We start from the raw sequence: 23,313 nt of genomic DNA on the forward strand, positions 1-23,313 counted from the left end.
TCTACAGGAAAACGGCTTTCTGTTTTGACCTCTGTAAACACTTTTTTGCTGAGTTTGTGGACTCAGTCACTCGTTGCGGAAAATAAAAAATAAAAAATTACATTTGCGATGTAAATCTTTTATCTCATACTATGTGTCAAAATGGAGGTGTGGTCTGAAACTGGCTAACAAGCTGTCAATCACAAGTTATTAGCTAATAAGTATAAGGTTTCACAGCCAGACCTGCCCTTCCTCATCACGTTTTCTTTTTTTGCAGCCAAGAGGGCGAAAACACTCGTTTTGGGACTTCACAGACTGATGGGTGACATCATGGTGGAAACTGTAAATAAAAGATGCACACCTACTGCTTGGTCATTTTAGCTGTGGCCATGTTGGTGTTTAGAAACCTGATTGGCGAAGAGTGACTCTGACTGCAAACCCAATAACACTGCAAAACCGTAGTTACCGAACACAAATTGCTTAACCATCTAGTTTACTATAAATGGGACCGTACTTTATAAAATAAAAGTCACGATACATCAAAGAAGAACTAGTGACAGAGACCATAACCTGACGAGTTTACTGTGGTCATAAAACAAGTGAGAAGTTGGGTCATTTTGCCACAGACTTCTATGCTATTGGAAAACAAAGGCTATGCCGGTTTTTATTGACAATTCTTTGTCTGTTACTACGAAAGACTTTAAATGCAAACATAGCAAATTTACAAACTGGTGCAACCCACACGAGCTTTTGGCGAATTCTTTACAACTTAGCATTTAAGCTAATTTTGTAGTTTTGCCAAACGCTTTAAGAAAAAATCTGCTACATGGGGGAAATGACGTGCAGTGAGGTTGTAGTGACGGGACCGCGTACGCTGTGAGGATGCTGTCTCAGCTACCTTTACTCTCAAAACATCATGAAGTAACAATGAAAAACTCCTCTTGAGTGCTCATTAAGTCAGATGTTGCTTTATCTTGTAACATGAAGACTTTTATTGCAAATAATATTGATTTGATAAAAGGGACTTGTTAATACCATTATTGAAAATAATCAACATCCATTACATTTCATATGGAATACTAGCATGGTTTTAACTGCTTAACAAGCAACCAACATAACTCCAGACTGTCACCAATGTGCCACAATAATCATCATGACTCTGAACAGCAGTTGTTTTTAGTTTATCAGCAAAGTCGATCGAAAGAAATCACAAACAAACATAGCCTGGCAATCTGTAAGAGGTATGTCTTTTTAGACCAGGTTTATGAACCAAACGTTTGGAAAAAACTGCTTCCAGTCATAAAAAGTATGAATATCTGTAAAATGCCCACCTCAAAAACACAGGTTAACTTTGACATGCAGCACAACCATACTCTCTGCACATCGTCAAACACGCAAGTGTGTGAAACTATGACTACACACTGGCTCTAAAGATCAAAAGGTATCATATTTTCTCCAAATATACACACATTGACTCTGTTCTATAATACTGTTATATTGGTTCACACCCTCTCTCTTTCAAAAAGTAGGTAATTTGATTGCAAACATTGTTCTTTTAATGTACTTAAATCAACAACAGTTATGGCATCTAAATGAACCAGACAACATTATAAACTATGCCATACTGTGCCTCATTCAAATAAATGTCACATATTCAGTTTTACATGTTTCAAATGTATTTTTTTACACTGTTTTTATAAAGGAAGAGAATAAATATACGTCTGACCCATTTTCATTATACCTTAACATTTAAACAAGATCATATGGTGCAGTATTTTTATAATTTGTAAAACAAGCTGATAACAACTTTAGTACAAACAATAAAAGAAAGAAACGGAAAAGGAAACAACAGAAAAGCTCAGCAGACCTCAAAACAAATCACCACAAAACGTTCAAATAATAATGTTTGTGCTTTAAGTCTTTTAACTGCGATGGCTATTTTTCTATAGATTTGCAGTTGCAAGTTTGCTGTCTTAAAATACTCTGAACTTGAATGCTGTTAGTCCCTCCACTGTTCGGTCCAAATCCGAACGCGTTATTTGGACCGGAAATACTGCATTTGTACAACTGACTTATTTGAAAATACCTGCAGGAGCCATCGGTTGGATTTGACTGGATATAATGCCTAATTTAACAGATAAGTCAGCTAATTGTTCATGAACATTCAGTCATCAATAATACGTCAAAATGACAAATAAGTTGTGTCATATTGAGATTTTCTCCAAGCGTCCTTTCAAAAAGAGGGTAATTTAATGTCTATGGTACTAAATGACCTCCGATGCACACTGATCATCTCTTTGTTAACCTTGATCATCTTGGAGAGGGCTGGTAGCACCTTAGGCCATGTTTGTTTGGTAATGAGCATCTTCTCTTCATCATGAATAACATGAAAAAAAGTTAAAGTTGCAAAAGGTGCAATTATTGTAGGTTTTTTGTAGATTATGCACTTAGCCAAATATGGCTTTGACTCTTTATTTGAAGGGGAAAAAAAGAAAGTGGGGCATATTTCTGCATGTAATTCTCTGCACTGGAAAGGAGAGTAATAAAATGCAGTGCAGCAGAACGGTGCTTTCCCAGACTCCATTATCCAAGTTTCATACCCAAAGTTGGGGGCGAAAAAACCGATCCTACAGTACGGAGCTGTGGGTTTTCTGCCAAAGATGATCAGTAGGTACGCAGCGAATTCAGAGACAAAGTGCTCTGCCCTGATACCTACTGGAGGTGGAGCGCAAACTAAAAAGAAACTCAACTTGGGCCTCGCCTTTTTCCTAACTGCAACAATTTGTCATATTCTTCACATACACTGACTCGCTGAAGAAAAAAAAGCAAGACAAAACAGAAGGAAAAAAACAGAGAATATACTTTTTTATTTCTATTTTCAAGAAAAATGTAAACATGGGGGCGGCGATGTTCCTCCTTTCATAGCGTACAAAGTCATGGTTTGTGTTAATGCTCTTGGTCGAATGAGAAAAGCTGGTCCCACTTTAAAACAAAAGCCTACGCTATATTAAAATATAAAGATACAATACAGTATATTTTGCTACTTTTGACGGCTGCCTGATTGAAGCGGTTAGGCAGGCATAGTAACTGAAGGACCCATTTCAGGATACGGCAAACACACCTTGAACACTGTTCATCCATCTATTGAGTAATCGTGAGTAATACAGGTCCTGAAAACGCCCTGCCTTTTTTTTTTTTAATTATTATTTTGTTGTTGGATTTTTGTTGTTTTTTAACTGTTTTTTTTTTTTCAGAGCGCACTCCATGATCAAAAATTGTATTGTTAGGAATCTAAATGTCTTTCCTTTGTTCAACAGCCGGTAATACATTCAATACAACATTGGTATGGTAATTCTTTGTACTGAGAGACTTTGCGGAATTGCTTCTTTTTTAGTCGTGTACAAAAATGGGTGAAGATGTCAATTTTGCGCCATCGCCTCGCAGGGACAAGATGCATGAAAGGAACTCATTTGAAAGGTTCGAGGGGTGGGGGAGGGTGGGGCTGTTGATTGGTGTGGGGGTTGGGGATGAGTACTGATTCACAAGCTGGTCAATCAATCAGAAAAGGAAAAAAAATAATAAAGAGGAAATAATAATAATAATAATAATAAAAAACATCATAGTATTTACATTACAGAAATTTCACCAAATAAGAAAATAAGATTAAAAAAAAGGAAAAAAAAAACATTTCCCCACACAAAAAGTAACGCTGATTATTTTCCCACCACAGCTCAACAAACTGTACCAGATTGGATTCCAGCCATCAGCAATGTCAAAAAGGATTCATAAATGCTCTCGACAGTCATTGTGTCTGGGCTGGCCTCTGCTAGTACACGCTGATGAAGGAGGAGAGAGCCATGACCAGGTACCGGCAGGCCAGCGAGATGTGCGCACTTCCTGTGCTCCCATAGGGTGCAGTGTTGGGCGCTGTGGGCAGGAAACAAGAGAAGCTCTGATTAGTTGTGATTGCACTTTCACTCGCTGCACTGACCATTTTCAAACCCCGCGGTCAACTTGGCGTGGCGCGTCCAAATGACACAGCAAAAATGGCAATTACTGTACCGCTGCCACTGATTCCAGTTGGCTTGTGAGACAGAGTTAAGCTCTGATACTAGTAAAAAGGCTGCATTATAATCTCATGAACAACTAAATGTAGTAAAGCTATCAGAAGAGATTATTACCGCACATGAACTCACAAGACTTTTAGTAATTTTCCTTTTTTACAATAGATAAAGGAAAACAGGACAAGCTGTAAAAGATAAAGACATTAGAAACACTAATAAACATATGCATACATAAGTAGTTTTACATACGCATTTGCACACCAATGCATTCATACAAACATATACCAATAGACATGCATACATACTACATTAAATAAATGAGTGGATACAAATCTGAGTATAGTTACATAATGAATTATATGAGATGAAGGAATTAAAGTGGAAGGAATTTGTTGGGAGGGTCTTAAGAAAAAATTCTAAATTAATTAATAAAAAACATTAATGGGAAAAACAGCCCACAGATGAAAGAGGTGGTATCGTCCAAGTCAAAAAGATATTAGTCTCAGTAAAATGGTTGGTGACATCCAAGACTTTCCTTAGACCAGCTCTCAGTTTCCTCCAGACCTGGGGAGGGAGCCCCTGGGAGGGGGCCTGTTGATGGTCAGAGATTAGTGTTCTGTAAGGAAGTCAGTAAGTGATGTGGTCAACTACATGTTGCACACCTCTGAGACTATCCTGTCGGGCATCTCAAGATATCACAGCACACTTTGTGGGGCTGAAGGCCAGTTTGATGATGTGTCTTATCTTGTTGGTAATTTAACTGATCAGCAACACAACCAGAAATCAAGCCCCAAATGGCTGAAAGTTAACTCAGATCAAAAAACATAAAACAAAGTCGACTTCTTTGTAGAGCAAATTTAAAAACAGCAAATGAAGAAAAATAATCATCAAAATCAATCAATCAATGACAAGAGTGAGTAAAATGTTAACGCCATATTATGTAACTGAGTTGAATCCAAAACTGTCCTGACACATTTACTACTGTTATAGTACAACACTATGAGCCAGTAAGTTTTTCACCCACTGGTGTGAACTTTACCAGTTCTTTGTACCGCACTGGCTTCATAAGGTATTAAATGTAACATCCAGAAGTGACATCATTACTGCTGAACTCAGAGGAGGTTCTCAGAGGGAGATCACTGCAACATTTATAGAAGATGAGACCTTCGACAACAGTGAGCTGAAAACGCCACCATGGTCGCATTTTTTCTGTTTTATATTCTTCTATTTTGTAATCTAGTTTTTTTCCTGTGCTGCAACACCTGTCATTTAGAAGCAGACTGCAGCGGGCATAAATGGTTATGCAGCGAGCGGTGACGAATGCGTCGCCCATAATTGCGGCTTAAAGCAGTAATAGTCAACCGAGACAGGTGTTGGTGTGTTATGCTGTCTGATCAGATCACTTCTCCGAAATGAACGAGGGCGTGTACGACCTGATCGACAGCTGTTTTATTTTCCTCTTAGTGTTATTGAACACTCGGGTGGCTGGACACACCCAGAGGGTTTTGTGACATCATCTACAGCTCCCTGACTCCCTGCAGACATTCTGACCTGTCATCACAGGAAAAGTGCAGGTGGAATAATGACATTAGTGATGTTTTAATACAGTCACATTAACTAGAAAACAATTTTTCCGCATTTGGCAACTGATTGCAAGTAGTTATGTTGACCTGCTGGTCTCCCAGATGTTAAACGGCCAACACCCTCACATTCTAGGTGAGGGTGTTGCAATCACCTTTCCATTGTAAGGTGATTGTGTGGGTCGCAACCCGTCTCTTTTCAACAGGTCACATGACTTGAGCGTACCCATTGCCTATCTCACTTTGCAGTTGAATCCCCTGCAGCAACAATGTCAACACTTGTGGAGAAATGTCTGAATTTGTGCTTCGGACCTGTGGCTGGACTCTGAATGTAAGTAGTTGAGAATTTATGTGTATGTAGAATGCAACAGATTTGACTGCATTCAACTGCAGACTGCATCTTGTGTATGTATATATAAAATTTGGCTTTTTTATTAAAGCAGACAGATATTTCAGGTGTGCCAGCTCTAAATGTGTATGCGCTAAAGGTGCGGCCAGATTACAGTTTTCTCTTTCCAAATGTAATATTTCCTCCAATAAACTGGCACAAAACTCCACTGGGACCTTATGGTTTTAACAGCATTTAATACTTGAAAACAGTGGTGCACCAGCACATACTGCACTCTGTCTACCACTACAGCTAAAACATTTAGTAAATCCAACTTTAACCGGACATACAGTTCAATCAGGAGTAGCAGCACCAGAGTCCAGAAAAAAGAGAAAAAAACCTTTCTTCCATCTCATCTATTTTTAGTTGAGTGTCAAAACACTTATTCCCCCTTTTCCCTCTTTCAAATTAGTGGCCCAAAAAAGTCATCAGTGGAGAACAGTTGAGGGCTGAACAAGGTCTTTTGTAACATTGCTATTGAAGGAGGCTTTGTTTTGGCTTGTTTGTGTTTCTCTGAACAGCAGACAGCCACAGTAATATGAACAGGTCTCTCCGGAGAGCTGCGTCAGGCGGGCAAAGAGGAAGAGGGCAGCCTTTCATTTGGAAAAGGGCTACTCTGCCTCCTCATCACAGGCACACTCTTAGGTTTTGGCTCAATAAAGCACACCTCACAGGTTACAAAACAAACACTCCATCTGCACACACACACACACACACACACACACACACACACACACACACACACACACACACACACACACACACACATATATATATATAAACCTGCATGTACAGGTCACATGCATGCTTGCACAAAGAAGGCTCTGCTGCACCAGGGGAAATCATGTGGTGCACAGCCCATATCAGCAGGGTGCCTCTTTACACAGCCATGTAATTAGTTCACAATGTAACTCCTCTGATGTGGACCTCACAAACACACAGCCCAAAGTGAATGACGACAAAACCGAACGCGCAGACATACCACGCAGAAACACAGATTCCGTCGCCAACATATCGAGCCGTTTTCGTGGCGTTTCAAAGGTCAGAGATGCATGATCTGCAAGAATCTCAGCCCCGGGTAGTGAGGGCCATGCATTTATTCAATAAGAACCTGCAATGGTTGCCATTAGAGTGTTACATGAACGCTAGTGTGTTAAAATAAATACAATGATGCAGAGATTGATCTTTTTTTTCTTGCCGACATAATAGCTTGTTATTGACAATTTTCACAGGAGTTGTGATGGAGAGAAAGGGAAAAAGCCACCCCGTTATCACCTGATATTTTCAGGTATTATTTGTCAGCGCTGAAGTTGTTTACCTATTAGAGTGAAAACTATAAGCTTGTCTGACAGATGGAAAGGGGAACAAAAAGGGGAAAAAAAACAGTGAACAGAGGTGCACAATTACACCGATCCGCCACAACATTCAAACCGCCCGGTGAATATGGTAAAGGTACACCCCGGGCTGCCAAAACAGCTTGGACCTGTCAGCGAATGGACATGGGACCCAGGGGGTTGTCCTGTGGTGTCTGGCGGCAGTGGGATATTGGCACCAGATCCTTTGGGTCCTGTGCAGGTTTGGGCCTTCGCAGATCAGATTCAACCCACAGATGTCTGATCGGGCCGGGATGTGGGGAGCTGGCCTGGAGCCTTTTGCTGTTCTCCTCGAGCCATTACTAAATAGCTTGTGATCTTTTTCTGGGGAAGCGGTGCATATCCAGGCCAGGATTCCATCGTCTTCTTTTGTCTTTACGAATGCAGATAAAATAAGATAGTTGATGACTTCAGCAAATACCTTCTCTCCTTTTCTTTTCATACGTGCTCTTTACTTAGCGCAGTCAAAGCTTGCCTAGATGTGATTGGTTAATAGATATGCAGAATCTATTTATAGAGATGAGCCGGGGGAGGCCGGTGTCGTTGAAGTCTGCAGAAAACGTTTAGGTCGGTGGTACGTGTCGAAGTAACATCCCCATAATTGCAAAGACCTGAGGTTCACTAGAAGGACCTTCTACTGTAACAAGACAATCAGTGTTTTTCCACCTTTGCTGTAAGTAGTTTTAATGTGTCTGATGTGCGATGATATACGGTTTATGTCTGTGGTTGGCCGGCGTGAGCCGCAGACCCTCCCTCTTCTTTCTCCTTCTCGCCTTTCTTTCTTTGTCTCCCCTTTCCACCTCTTTCTCTGTCTTTGTATCCGTCCTCTCTCTCTTTCTCCCTCACCTCCTATCCAAAGTACAGGATAATGACACAGTTTTCCTGGGCTGCGAGAGCGAGCTGAGAAATGGTAACCATAGCAACAGCTCCTGTCCTGCTCAGCCGGCCCACTGCTGCCTGCGCCTCAGCGCGCAGCATTGTGCTAGCCATGCTAGCGAAATCATTCTGGGTGTTGTTTGTGTTGCGTGTGTGTGTTTATGTGTGTGCGTATAGTGGTAGCGGCGGTGGGAGGGGGAATAGGCAGATGTCACTATTTGCCTTCTTCAGTCTCTCATCTCATCAGAGTCAGTGTAGTTTACGGCTCAGTAAATACTGCAGTAATCACATTAATATCTTGTGCACAAGTGCTTTTCGTGCAGCAGTTCAAAGAGCTCACGAAGTAATTAGTGGATCTCTGCAATGACTAATGTTTACTGGGCTGAGAGCATAACAATAAACCTCTCAGTACTTCAGGAAGGGAAGTGTTAAGTGAGGTTGAGGTATAGTCAGAGTTACCGGTCCCTGCCTCCTCTCTGTGCTTGATTTTGGGCTTGTTTAATATCTCCCCATGTCACCGCGAAAAGCCTCCATTGTTTTGACTGTGTGGGTTGTAACTTGCCATTTTAATTAAGTCCCCAACCAGGACCCGCCTGCAATACTATTACTCTGCTTATTACCATGAAGGGAATGGAAGGAGAAAGATAGAGACAGACAGTGCAGAAGAAAGAGCGATGTGGGGAGAAGCAGGGTGAACTAAAGGAGGAGAAAGCGGGGAGAGAAAAAAAGGACAGTGATTGAAAGGGGGGTGAAAGTGAGGCTGAAACGGCAGCAGCGGATGCAGGAGGGCGGGGGGGCTGACTGAGCTCTACCTCTTTGGGGTTTGAATTTAATTGCCATGTACATCAGCAGCAAGCTACAATGAAGTACCAGAATACCAGACAATATATCATAGAGAAACCAATAGTGTCAAGGATGCGCAAACGCAGGGAAGACAAGCAGCGCTCCAGAGGGAAGAGGAGCAGAGGAGATAAGTGGAGATGAAAGCGATATGCTTCAATTACTGTTTTGCAACAGAATTGAAATGAAAAACTAAAGCCTCTCCAGCTGTAGCAAGAGTCATATGAAAATAACAATCCCTGCTACTCTCCCCTGATTCTGGACTGGAGCCATTAGCTGTAAATAGTGAGCTGGAGTATGAAGCACTCTCTCTCACTCTCTCGTCCTTCCCTACCCCTTATCTCTCCCAAATCTCCATCGACAGCAGTTTTGTCACCCACATATCATATGCACAACAAATGCTAAGGCTTTGAACTTCAGTCTCTGTTGACACAGATAATGAATCATACTGAAATCTGCAACTGTGGCACTCAATGCAGGCTTTGTATCGAGTATTATCTCGAGTGCTGCGCTGCACTGTAATTTGCTGGAATGCCATTGTTTATTAAGTAATAGGGTGCTTTTCATTATGCTAACCTATTCTTCCCCGCGTCCTATCTTCTCCTATGACCCTGAATTCATTCCCCCTCTGCCATCACGAGGACCTTTCAATCGTTTAAATGTACCTCGAGGAGCTCGGAGGCTTCTGGAGGAGCTCGGAGAAACACAGGTGCGTCCTTTCTCACATAGCATAATGAAAAACATCCATAGTGTGAGGTAATTGGGCGGCTTTGCAGACACAGGTGAAGATCTATTCGGGAACGTGGGCTATCTTTGCTGTTGGTCCCTTTATAGTTCATATCAACGCTTTAATCAGTCACCTGTGCAATCTATGGAGCCTTTGAATGAACTGAAATCCCATCATCCTACAACACAGGCACAAATGCAGAAACAAAAAGTTTAACCCGACCCTACTACTTTTCAGCTCTTTAACCAACACACACTGGTACTTTAGGCTTCCTTTCCTTGAGCTTTATACTGTATACATTCAATAAAGCACATGAAGGAAGACAAATCGAACAAACGTGCATGTTTTTGTATTGGATGAAGTCTCCAATCTATTCATTTGTCTTTTATTGGATTCACAGAGTTGGTTGTATCCTCCAAACAGCCTGTCACTAGCGGCACACGGACGGCAGCCAGCCAGGCAACATCCCAATCCCCCTGTGGACGTGGCTTCAGAGATGGGCTCCTCTGAGCAGAGGGTGTGGGAGGGGTTCAGTGTCCTTGACCATCAATCAGTGGCCTCTGGTCCTTCCCCCACAGCTCCCCCGAGAGACACCAGATGAGACACTCCTGAGCCAGAACTGATCCTGTACACGCCATGCTGTAAATCGGGCTAAATCCCTCTACACGCCAGGTTCACAGCAGCCACCAAGGGTGTTTTTAACACAGTACTGCAAACACTAAAAAGTAGGGTTTTTTTCCTAGGCATCATGTTTGGTAAAGACTTTAAATGTAAAATAATGCAACCCTTGTGACATGTGACGAGGGGATGCCGCACCTTCAAAGAACGCGTCGCGCCTCGCCGTCTCCTGAGAGCTTACACACACCGAGAGCGTACAGAAGGCGATCAAGACATTTTCCATGCCTTACCTCACTTCAATCCGCTGACGGTGAAATACGCTCCTCTACTTCACCATTCATCTTGTACCCTCCTGCCTGTAGCGGGCTGCCATATCGAGTCTGTGCACAATTGACTCACCGACCCATCAGTTCACTCATCCATTCCTTTCTCTATTCCTTCTGTTCTTGTACAAGCAAAATGTTCATCATGAACAGATACGATGTTCAAAACTCATCACCTCTGTCTCCCGCTATGATCATCACACACTGCCGCTCCACAGAGCCCTCATTCACACAGACCTTCGAGCTCATTAGCCCCACCAATCATTTGCATTAGTGCTAGTAATGAAAAGCCTCCATTAATAAGATGGCCTTCAGAGATCATTTACCCTCCTCCGCCTCCCAGTGCTGCCGTTTCCTCACCCCTCTCCCCCTTCCTTCTCCACATCGTGGTACCTGCCAGTTATCACCACCCAGCAGAATGCTTTTTGGGGCTGGCTCTAATAGCTCCTCTCAGCATCAGTATCTGACTGGAAAACGAATGAGCAGGAGACGGGTCACCTGATAGCCCACTGAGTGAGCCGGGGGCTCTCGATTGCAGGCGGGCTTTGGCCTTCAGCTTGACTTAATCAACACCTCTGTGGGGTATCTGGACACTTAAGAGAGCCCTCAGCGCAGTGTGAGCTGGAGGAAGGAATCCCAACAGAGAAGACATTTCCGGTGCTCTCCGCAGAGATACTGTTGCTTGTCTTCACTGATCGACCGCTCCCTCGTACAGTCTCCTCTTTCATCCTCCTTCTTATAGCGCATTTACATTCATTTTATCTGCACTGAGTCAGGTATTTGAGAGAATCCACGATTCTGAGTGACCTCAACGTATGTTTATTACACCTATCAATTCAAGGACATGCTTTATGCAGGAAATCAATGAGCTTGCAAATTGTGTACTTTATATGCAAGCCTGATGGATAAATCTCCATTTTAAAATGTTTTATGAATTTTTCTCTTTTTTCCATCCCTCCTCTGAATCTAGAGGGTAAATTCAGAGCAGCATGTTCTGGGAATAAACAAGAAAACGCAGTACAGTGTGGATTGATAGTTTAAGCAAGCGCTTTTAATCACAGCGTTTTCTAAAGCATAATTACTTCATGACTTTGGCTGCTCCCGCTAAATCTGTTTAATGTTAGAGGCTTAATAAAATGCACAGGGACACAAACAAATGGCGTCAGCATGTAGTGGGTTCATGCAGCTCCTTTCTCCTCCTCTCGTCTTCTCATTGTCTCCGTAATAATCTCCTATTCACATGTGGGTCTCTCGCTCCCGCTCTCTCTAATAATTCCCCGTGCCCCCTTTTCTCCCTCACATTTTAATGCTTATCAGGATTTTATTTCTGTGCAAGTCCTGGCTGCAGGGCCAAGGATTTCGCTGAGTCAGGCGCTGCTCAGCTCCAGCATCCCTGCAATGACAGCGACAATCTGGCCAGTTATGAAGAATGTCTTACGACAAACGGCCTGTACTTGCATCACCGTTAGCTCCTCCATCGATAACATCTGATCTGCAACTGGGAGGCAACTCTTTCTTCCTGCCTGTTCTGTTCCACTCATCTCCTTCACCTGTAGCCTCCTAAAATAGCAATTCCCTGCTGTTATGTATGTGGAATTATGATAAGACAGCTCCCTTTTATCAATTTTCATTATGGTGCTGATAAAATGGCAGGGCTGGATGTAGAGGGTTAAGTGCATTTTCCTCTTGATGGATCTAAGATAACTTTATCACTGCAGACTGCCTGGTTATCAGAGTTCACCTGGGGCTACTTGAACCGTACCGGAATTCGCTCCCGCTGAGCATCTCGGCGCGGGCACACAAGCTGCAGCAAGAATTTGCTCAGATGGTCATACTATATACAGAGCGATCCATAATTTTGTTCATATTTACCTACCCTGAGCTGTTAATTGATTTCTTTCAAATCAATTCGGTGGTTTACAGAAATTGTTGGACCAAAAAGGGCCAAATCAATCGCCAAGTGATTAGCATGTGCAGTGGATTATTCCTAGCTGAGGCGCTGTGCGAGGATGAGGATGAGTGGACGGCACACGCAATTCAATGAAGGCACAAGCAATATGTTTTTGTTAATTATTTCTAACTCAAAGTCTGCTTTAGATAATGTACGCCCACAGGCTGTGTGAGTGTCACACATGAAATATTCCTTTATTACGCCAAGACAGAACCCGAGGCAGTGAATGCACTCCGGTGTCTACTCCCCACCTTGCTGCTGACTGCCTGCGGGAGGTTCAGATAAAAGCTATAGTGTCCTGAAGTGAGCACCATTGATTCAGAGGCATATTTTATACAGCAGTTTGAGACAGTACAGGCAGTGCTGATACAACAACAGTCAGCCGGGTCTCTCTGCATGTGCCTTCCTTTCCTTTCATACACAGGAATGTGTTCAGCGGTTCACAGTTCAAGGTCTCAGAAACAGATATAAAGTTCTCCTGCCACAAAGTCCTCGTGGACAATGAAACAAACAAAACAAAACAGAGCCGCCGTGCTACTTATGTGACCCCCGTGACACATGTAGCTTTAGGAGATTGCAGTCTGGAATGAGAATGAATCCCTTTTACACTGAAACCAGAAAACTAATTGCAGGGTTGTTAATTAATTCTTAATAGCCTCCGTCTGTCGTCCTGGAGATGGGCTGCACTGGAAAGGCTCAAAACTAATTCACTAATGTCAGCTGCAGTTAATTTGGGGGACTGTATTTAAGGCAGAATTAAGAGTGAATTTGACGTGTGTCTCTTCTTATGACACGGAGAAGGCGGTGTGCGGGGAGGAATTGGAAGAGTTGCTTCTGTGTGTTACACTGATCGTCCGAGGGTAATAATGAAAATGTCACATGTTAAAGCAGAGATAGACGGTGTTTTTTGTACATGCTACAACTGTGCTTGACACACATGAAAGGAGCTTTAAAGTTATTAATATTATGAGAATTAAAGCTAATGTAGTAAAACACATGGTGAGTAGCTTGTTGTCAAATGGTTGTAGTGGAATTTATTTGAACTATTTAAGCACTATTAAAGTACTAATTAGTATTAGATTAGTAACTCGAAGAATATACTGTAATAACTTCATGCTCATGCATTTTAATGTAGCTTTCATATAATCCCCAGAGACACCTGAAAACAATCAACCTCAGTCATGCACTGCTTTCGTTTTGGGGATTTACTGGTTTAATCTGTACCAGTGCAATGTGCAGATGTCAGATATGTGCACTGAGATAAAAGGCAAAATCTTTTGTCCTGAAATTGAGAGATATTTAGTAGCATTAAATTAATGATCTCAGTGCGGCTGTCCCATATCATATGGTCCTACTGGTATAGGTTTTTTACGTCATATAAAAGTATCGAATCAAGATGATATAGCAATGCCAGGCAGTGGACACAACAACAATTCAAGCCCAGGCATGTCTGACAGTGAGAGCTGTGTGTCCCCCTCTGATCACCATTTATTAAAACATGCGCTAAACTGTTGAGTTACAAGGTTTAGTTACTTTGTTAGTTACTGTCAAAGCATTAAGCAGTTAGCTTTACACTTTAACTGAAAATTACCAGGGAAAGCCGACACAGGCGCGTTTGTCTTGCGCTGTGCTACTGGATCTAATGCTGTGTCACTACTCTAATGCTGCTGCTAGATTCACCCTTTGATTTAGGCAGTCTGTCATCAGTGGGTCATTGGGAAAGAAGGATGGAAAATGTCCTCCATGTTGTTAGCGCTAATAAACAAATGCTGGTGCCTGCAAGCTGCAATCACCGATAAAATGCTGTTCAGTACTTGTTTTTCTATATCAGTGATCGAGCTGCAGTTGGAATTGTTCAGAGAAGAAACATTTACGAGAAGAAAAGTTGAGGTGGTGTGAGGCGGTGGGGAAAAAGGCAGCCAAATAAAAACAATGACTTGTGTTTAAAAGTTGCATCAAATTCTCTGTCAGCGCATTTAAACAGAGTGCAGGCTGAGCTGTTGCTTTGTGTTTACTGACAATAGCTGTGCAGCAGTCCTGGATGTTTAGGTTGTATGAATAAAAGGCAGACAATATCTCCTCACACTGCAACGTGTCAGATCCCCAAAAAAGCCCTCAACTCTTATCTGCTCCTTCATATCCTCCCCCTCTACTCCAAATCCACTTTAGGCTTTCCTCTGTAGGCTTATCCGCTCAGCCACGCTGACGCTATCGATGTGCAACTTTCATGCCTGCATAAATACCATAACCGATGATTGTGACACATGCTCCTTGCTTTTGATGTGAGACTACACTTGGTGAATGTGGCTCTCAAGTCTGTAAGTACTACTCTCCCTGCCTTTGTTTTCCACATGAGGTTAAACATTATTGACTGGAATCACTGAGGGGAATGAGTCTGCGTTTACCGACAAATTGGACTGGTGGATTGACCCCCGGTTCAACTCGGCTTGGTTTCAGGAGCTGAAAATATCAATACATTTGGTAAAATGCACACAAATCTCTCTGTCGGCAGAAGCAAAGCAGATGGATTCACATTTACATACAGTATTCATCAACAAGTTGACTCACTGGTCTCATGACAGGGGATGTCAGTATGGGAAATGTCACTACAATTATACTGCATTCATACTATTAAAGGCAATTATAGCCCAGCATAAAGGGTAAACCAGCAGCAGCATATAAAAGAAGCTAATATCGTCTGTCTAGAAAAAAACTGATCAAAGTTCCACCAAAATGCTTTTCAAAATGCTTTTTTATTGGTTAATCAGACCCAGCATCCAATTACTAAGTCCCTCCATCACCGTTAATTTGTGCCTGTATAATGTGTGTGGAAAAGAGCAGACGATTGAATGTGCACTTTTCCATCAAGGCTACATGCAGCGTTAAAGCACTATTTCCAAGAACAGGAGCAATCTAACCCAAGAAAAACACAGCACATTGAAAATATATCTATCTTTGACAGACACGTGATGACAAAACAATCATCCACACTTGTTAAAAAAGCAATTCCAACAAGCAGTCCTTACGTGATTACTGACGACTCCTGACTTAGTCTTGTCCAACACCATTCAACTACTCAGTGAATCATTTCTCACCTTAAAAAACTGTCAGTTTCCAGTCCCACATATTCCAGAATTTCCAGAACTCCTCAGACTGCAGTGATTTTTAGCGTAAAATATCCTGACATACATGTTATATCTCTTAATAATTCATGTGAGTCTGATCAACAAATCCAAAGACAAGACAAACAATGTCTTAATATTCTGTCAGTACCACCATTAGGTGGGACACTGTATGTGCAGGACCAGCTCAATTCTCAAAGACACAAATATTTGAAAAATCAGGCACTGTAGTTTTAGTTTTAATCAAAGAGCAGCGTATTCTTCTGTGCACTTGTGAGCATTAATGGATACGTATACAGTGCCATGCTCATTGTAACAAGCGACCGTGTCAGCCAATAAAAAAAAATGTATAATACAGTGGAGGCAATAATACAAATTGCTGATCAGACTTTAAATCGACAGACTGAATTTGCTGAAATGTATCAGGAACACATTTGGGTTTTTTTTCATTCCTGGTCCTGTCAGGGTCCTGGGACTGGGCGACCCAGGATCCCTGAGCAGTCATGTATTATATTATTATTATTATTATATGTATTTTGGTATTGCTGCTGCTCTCCTCCATGATTGTAGATGTGAGTGTGTGTGTTTATGTCTGCGGGGATGCTTGGAGGATGGAGCTCAGCCACCTGCAGGCCTGAGGGGTGTGGCCCTGCGGAAGGACTGGCCACACCCGAAGCCACACACCTGCCGCTGATCAGGGCTCGTCGGGGGAGCTACTTAGGAGAGTCTTGGAGCTCCCACCGACGCGGGATCATTGCATGAGACTCCACGTTAGTCACCCTGTCTAAGTTTAGTCAGAAAGTGTATGCCTGCCATTTCTGAGTGTCCTGACAGCTGCGCTATTGTTTCCCGCAGGAAGAGCGTGGAAGGCACGGAGAGCAGCGAGCACCGGGGGGTGCTGACACGGGAGCAGAGAGCACACGGACTATTCACGGGAGACACGACACGGGAGTCTGGGAGAACACGGGGATTTATTGTTACGTTGTTTTCACTCTGTAAATAAACACTGTTTGTACATAGAGCACCGCGCCTGGGTCCTCCTTCCCCACATCCCCACGGTCTGCCAGCCAGACCGTGACAGAATGATCCCGCCACTTATGGACCCAGCGGTCTCCGGGGAGAGGCTCAGGAGGGAAATTATGGACAAAGTGTACCGCATGTGTGAATTATGGTGGGAGAAGCCTGCGGAAGGTTTGCGTCACGCCGTGGAGAGGCGGCTGCAGGAGATGCTTTTTAAATTCCCCTGGCTGGTGGACTCCCTTAATGCGGTGGTCCTGGACTTCCTACTTTCCACCCTCCACCTCCACTCTCCTCCTCAGGCTGCCCACCAGCTCGGACAGCTGGTGGATTCACTGCCTGAGACGCCGGCCCCGACGCCGACACGGAAACGACGTTCGCGCCGCCAGCGTTCCTCACCGCAGCTAAATCCCCAGACATCTCAACAGCCGGCTGTGGTGAGTCATATGGACAATTCATCGTCACTCACCTCAACTGTTTACTCTGGGGCTATGTTTATACGGTCAGCTGCCCAGCCGGTAGCCAAAGCGCAGCCCGCGGCCCAGCTGGTCGCTGTACCTCAGCCTATCGCCCGGCTAGTGATCCAGCCGTCACCTGCTGAATCATCCCCCGCGACATCTACCTCACCGCTTACCGTTTCATCCTGTTCACCATCCACATCACACGCTCAGCCATCTTCTCCACCAGCAGCAGCCTCCATTCCACTGCCCACTCCAGCGGCCTTGTCCGGAGAGAGCGACCTTACCCGCGTCCAACGCCTGATGGACTGGGTAACTCACACCACCAACACAAGGGCAAGAGTGGTGGGGTTAAACGCCATCGAGGCAGTCCTGGAGGGAAACCCCTACCTCGGCCAGCTCAAGGGAGTTTCCGCCTGCCTTTGCACCCTGCATAAAGCCCGGGGGGTAGTGCAAGCTCGGGAAACCTCAGACTTCGTCCAGCTGCAGCAGGAGCTCAGCATGCCCGAGCAGGAGCTCAGCGAGCCGGAGGAGCCCGCACCGTCAGCTGAGGCGCTCAGCGAGCCGGAGGAGCTCAGCATGCCCGAGCAGGAGCTCAGCGAGCCGGAGGAGCCCGCACCGTCAGCATGAGACTCCACGTTAGTCACCCTGTCTAAGTTTAGTCAGAAAGTGTATGCCTGCCATTTCTGAGTGTCCTGACAGCTGCGCTATTGTTTCCCGCAGGAAGAGCGTGGAAGGCACGGAGAGCAGCGAGCACCGGGGGGTGCTGACACGGGAGCAGAGAGCACACGGACTATTCACGGGAGACACGACACGGGAGTCTGGGAGAACACGGGGATTTATTGTTACGTTGTTTTCACTCTGTAAATAAACACTGTTTGTACATAGAGCACCGCGCCTGGGTCCTCCTTCCCCACATCCCCACGGTCTGCCAGCCAGACCGTGACAGGTCCGCTTTCATGTTTCTGCTTTTTTGTCAATGTTTTGTCATGAAACAACTTTTCTCTTTGGTCTAATTGCAGATACTTAACTTCCTGGGCCCTTTTCCCACCTGTGTGATTACCTAATTATCATCTTATTCTTCTTGTGTTTGTAGTCTCTGTGTTACTTTTCCCCTGTGCTGACTTTTATGTCTAGCGTTCCAGCCATTTCCCTCATGTTTTCCTAGTGGTAATCAACAATTGTTTCTTGTGTTTTTGTAAATGTTAAAAATGTCTCTGCCAGATTTTTTGGACTGTTTGCTGTGTACCAGAAATCAATCTGTAGTAAAAACTCTTTATTTAGAACTGCCTTGTGTTTGACCTGTCCATATGTGTCCACACAGTCACTATAAGGGTAACATTTAGGCTGAGAGGTATTTATCCAAAAAAGAAAAACACGTCTGTTCACCAACTTTATAACACAAATATGCTTTTAGGTGTGCAGACATGGTCAAAATGACCTGCTGAAGTTCAAAGCGTGCATCAGAGTGGGAAAGAAAAGGGATTTAAGTGACTTTGAATGTGGCACGGTTGCTTGTACAAGCCCCAGCTTGTCTGTGTAGTTCAGAAACTGCTGACCTACTGGGCTTCTTCCACACAGCCATCTCTAGGGTTTACAGAGAATGGTCCAAAAGGGAGCAAATATCCAGTGAGCTGCAGTTTGCTGGGTGAAAACACTTTGTTGATGTCAGAGGTCAGAGGAGAATGGCCAGACTGCTTCGAGCTGATAGAAAGGCAAAAATAACTCAAATAACCACTTTATACAACCAAGGTGTGCAGAAGATCATCTTTGAATGTTCAACATGTTCAATCTTGAAGTAGAAGTGCTATAACGACAAAAGACCACATTGAGTGCTACTCCTCTCAGCTACAAACAGGAAACTGCGGCTACAATTCGCACACTAAAATTAGACAACAGAAAATTGGAAAAATGTTGCCTGGAATAATGGGTCTCGATTTCTGCTGCAGCATTTGGATGGTAGGGTCAGAATCTGGTGTAAACAACATGAAAGCACAGATCCATCCTGGCTCAACGGTTCAGGCTGCTGGTGGGGATGTAATGGTGTGGGGATATTTTCTTGCACACTTTTGTCCCTTTAGTACAGCCGATGTTGTTTAAATGTCACAACCTACCTGAGTATTGTCACTGACCAAGTCCATCCCTTTATAACCACAGTGTACCCATGCTTCCAGCAGGATAGCACACCACGCCACAAAACTCAATCCATCTCAAACTGATGATGAAACATGACTTAGATGACAGTAAGCTCACTGTACTCAAATGGCCTTTACAGCCACCAGATCTTAATACAATTAAGCATGTTTGGGATGTGGAGGAATGGATCCATTCCATTATGGATGTACAAAAAAAGGGCGTGGTGGGTGGGCAGGGCAAAGTCTCAAAGGAACGAAGCCAAACGAGGTCCTACCCAGCTTTTGCGAGTAGCTGGTGAGTGTATGTTGTTGCACAGAATAAAAGATGTCATTGTTTAATATAGTTATCTCTTATAGCAAGTTAAATCTGACACCTATCTGTTCCTTAATGACATCTGACAGATTAATGACATATGTAGCTGCTATTTTAATTCTTCAGATCCAAATTTAAAATCCAAACTTCGTTATTTTTTTTTACTTTATAATTTCAACTTTTTATAGTTCTTGCACAAAAAGTTTGAATATTACTTTTTTAAGATGTTGAATTATATTTTCTATTTCTTTCTGTGAAGCTTGTGAATAAAGTGCAAAGATATGATTGACTGTCGTGCTATGAATAAATATTAGTGTTTCAGGGTGGCGGTTCCACAATAACAAAGAGAGAACACTTCTAACGGAGTCCTGTAGGACGTTACTCACAGAATATGACCTACTGCCAGCAACCAGGGCTCTACAAATAACTGTGTTGCATAACACTCTTTTCTAGTTACTGTTAGTTTATCAAATCTGTATATTTTGACAAACAGGGTGTCAGATATCAGACTCGGTTTAATATATGCCTGCAGCACTGATCCTTAGGATATACTTGAAAAGAACAGAATGAAATTCTCGCGTCGTCTATCACTTTGTCTCGTCTCTACTGTGGTGCAGAATAAATTAAGGTGTGTAGCAAAGAAAGGGTTTGCCAGATATCAAAACACACATCAATCATCCAAATGCCAACAAACAATCAAAAGACAGACTAGTGTCACTAGTGATATGCAAATGGACAACTCTAGGAGAAGGCAATATTCGTCTCATTCTGTGCTAATATTCCTCCCTGTGCTGGTGAGAGGCATACGGGCTTCCTTCCAGGCATTTTCTGCTGTTTCATGTTGGGATACGGATCTGTGGCGGCCCACGGGGAGCCACCCACCATCACTGAGATCTCCACATGCTAGATGGCATTAGGAATAACAAATGTTAAGCAAAATGGTCTAATCCTCCCGTCTCCTTTTAAATGTGCTCAGACAAAAGCGCCTGAGATTCTTTGGTGCTAATTAACAGTGTCAGCGGTGACAGGACTCAGACTCGTGAGTAGCTCAGCCCATTGATTGTTTCAAGCACGTTATACGGGGTACTTGGATAATAAAGGACCGTTTATCACTTCAGAGGCCGTTACGACCCTTGGTGCATTGAGTCCTGAGATTATTTTGCCAAAGGCATCTCTCAGCAGCACGTTCATCGACCTTTCTTCATTATTAGTCGATGGGAAGAGGGTGGATCCTTGTCAAAAACCCTGAATAACTCATCAGTTTCAAGGCCAAAGGAAAAGTAAAGGGTTAATGGTTTCTGTTTGCGTCCTTCGAGGCTTTACCCTTAAGCTCTTGCATTTCAATTCCTCTGTTTCATGGGAAGAAGAACTGAGCGCAGGAGAGTGGGGAACTGAGATAGCAATGAGCTGTGCGGGATGCAAAAAAAGTTGTGTATGCAGGGGGTTTGATTTGTCTGTGTGTGTGTGCGTGTGTGTGTGAACAAAAGCGTGTATATCATTAATTGTCAGAAACAACCCCCCCAGCCATCCAGCGCTAATGCATCCATCCCTACACTCACCACCACAACCAAGTGGGAGCATACTCAGCATATACGTGCTTATATACTGTGTGTCTCCATATGTGTGTGGGGGCTGTTCTGCTTTATTAGCCATAACACAGAGTGAAACCACTCCAAGTTGTGCAGAAAGCCTTCAGTACTGGCAGAGAAATGACCACTTTTTAGCGATGCAGAAGATGCCAAGCTGCTTAGAAATCGAGCCGATAGAACTAACCTTATTTAACGGTCAGACATCCAAGCCATTTCCCCAAAGAGGATGCCATTTCTGAATGTCATGACCTTTTCTAACCGCGTTTAAAAACCTCCAAGGTCTTCAAGGTGTGGTTTGTCAATGAAAAGAATTTAAAGACTATCGAGGAGGGGGTAACTGACGGAGAGGCGATGCAAATGCTCCGCTTTTAATGGGCGCTTCAGTATAGATACTGTCATTTGTGGATGGGATGACTGAGAGAATTTTCCAGAGGCTCACGACAGCAATTGAAACGACGCGCGTGGGCTTGATGAACTTAGGAGAGGGTCCAGACAGTTTCAATAACATAAAAGACAGAAATGGAAAAGAGCTTTAGGGTTGCCTCTGTGTGTGATTTAGTGTGTTTTCAAATAGACAAGAGTAAGTGCTATTTAATGGGTGATGGGCAGTGTGGGTTGGTTTAAAGGTAGGTGAAATTGTCATGAAGAGAGGGACTCTTTGTCCAGGCCTCTCAGAGATAATTGTCTGAAAGAGCAAAAAAAAAAAAAAAAAAAAAACCAAACCACTCCACAGCAGTTAATCCTGAGAGGGCAGAGGGGCAACACTGAAGACATCAAACTTGACAAAAAACAAATTAAAGAAAAGATGAGGGAAAGGTGTCTGGAGTGTGATTTGAGAGGACTATGGACTAAACTCTTTGCTCTGTCATAAGGACACCCAGTATGGGTCCACATAATCGATAACACCGTGTCGTTGAAGGTGAAACAAGTGCAGAAAGTCACCGGGATTCATTTAGAAATCGTTCACTGTGGAAAAGGAAGCAAGGTGTGCAAAGCCCTACTGAAGAACAGCACTAGTGAAGCCTCCTGTTACATTTCCTCCTGTATGATCATGCATACAAAGTAGAAACCAAGTACATTTAGATCTGTTTGTCTCCGGGCTGCTGTGATTAACAGGGGTTGAGTTCTGTCTCAGTCAAAGCTATATGAAATGCAAATCAGTAGCCAGTACAGTCACATCTCTGATGGCTGACAAGCATTTTCATGCAAGTGTTGTAGTAGGACTTAGAGTTCAATTTACAAAGTGAGCAGAGAACAAAGCTGAGCTGAACTCAGGTGAGCCCCGAACAAATCTGTTACACCCACAGGAAGGTTTCTTAAGGATTTCCTCCTTTTCCTCCTGTACCAAGGTGCAACGCAGTGCATGGATGAGAAAAAAGCTCAAGGGGCCAGGGTGATATCAAACTGACTGGACACTTTCATAGCTTCCCTTATCAAAAGTATGCATCATGTGTATGCATATGAATAAACTCAGTTACATTTGGGTGTGTAACACTTTGCTAGGAGCCAGCCATAGCATTTGCAAGTCAACACAACAGGAGTATTAAATGACCAATTTTACATCAGCTATTTTGCTGTGAAATAGCAGGTAAATAGAGGAAACTCTTTTTACAGCAAAGCGCTTTCATTATTGTCATCGCAAAGCCTGATGATGGTAAAGACCTGTTTACCCACCATTTCATGCCAAAACTGCAGTTCCTGTTAAAACCACTTTGATGAACACTTTATATGTGAACATTATAAGGTGTTGTGTTTCCCTCCTCTCATCCCCGACCGGTTGCGCCAGATGGCTACCCCTCCCTTAGACTGGTTCTGCTGGAGGTTTCTTCCTGTCAAGAGGGAGTTTTTCCTTCCCACTTTCACCAGGTTCTTGCTCATAAGGGGTCATCTGATTCTTGGGGGTTTCTCTGTATTGTTGTAGGGTCTTTATCTTACAGTACAAAGTCCCGTGAGGCAACTG

General features: G+C 43.4%; 1 protein-coding gene across 2 annotated transcripts in view; it reads right to left on the reverse strand.

Moving 5' to 3' along the window:
• Positions 1-2,769: 2,769 nt before the first annotated feature.
• Positions 2,770-23,313, reverse strand: part of negr1 (neuronal growth regulator 1) — a 228,596-nt gene continuing 208,052 nt past the window's right edge. For both annotated transcript variants that reach the window (XM_082505589.1, XM_082505590.1), the window contains one exon: positions 2,770-3,906. In XM_082505589.1, the coding sequence (XP_082361715.1) occupies positions 3,806-3,906 (101 nt within the window). In that variant the 3' untranslated portion in view covers positions 2,770-3,805. The remainder of the gene's footprint in view (positions 3,907-23,313) is intronic.

Source organism: Aulonocara stuartgranti, assembly GCF_965226115.1.
Source record: "Aulonocara stuartgranti genome assembly, chromosome: 15".
Classification (NCBI taxonomy): domain Eukaryota; kingdom Metazoa; phylum Chordata; class Actinopteri; order Cichliformes; family Cichlidae; genus Aulonocara; species Aulonocara stuartgranti.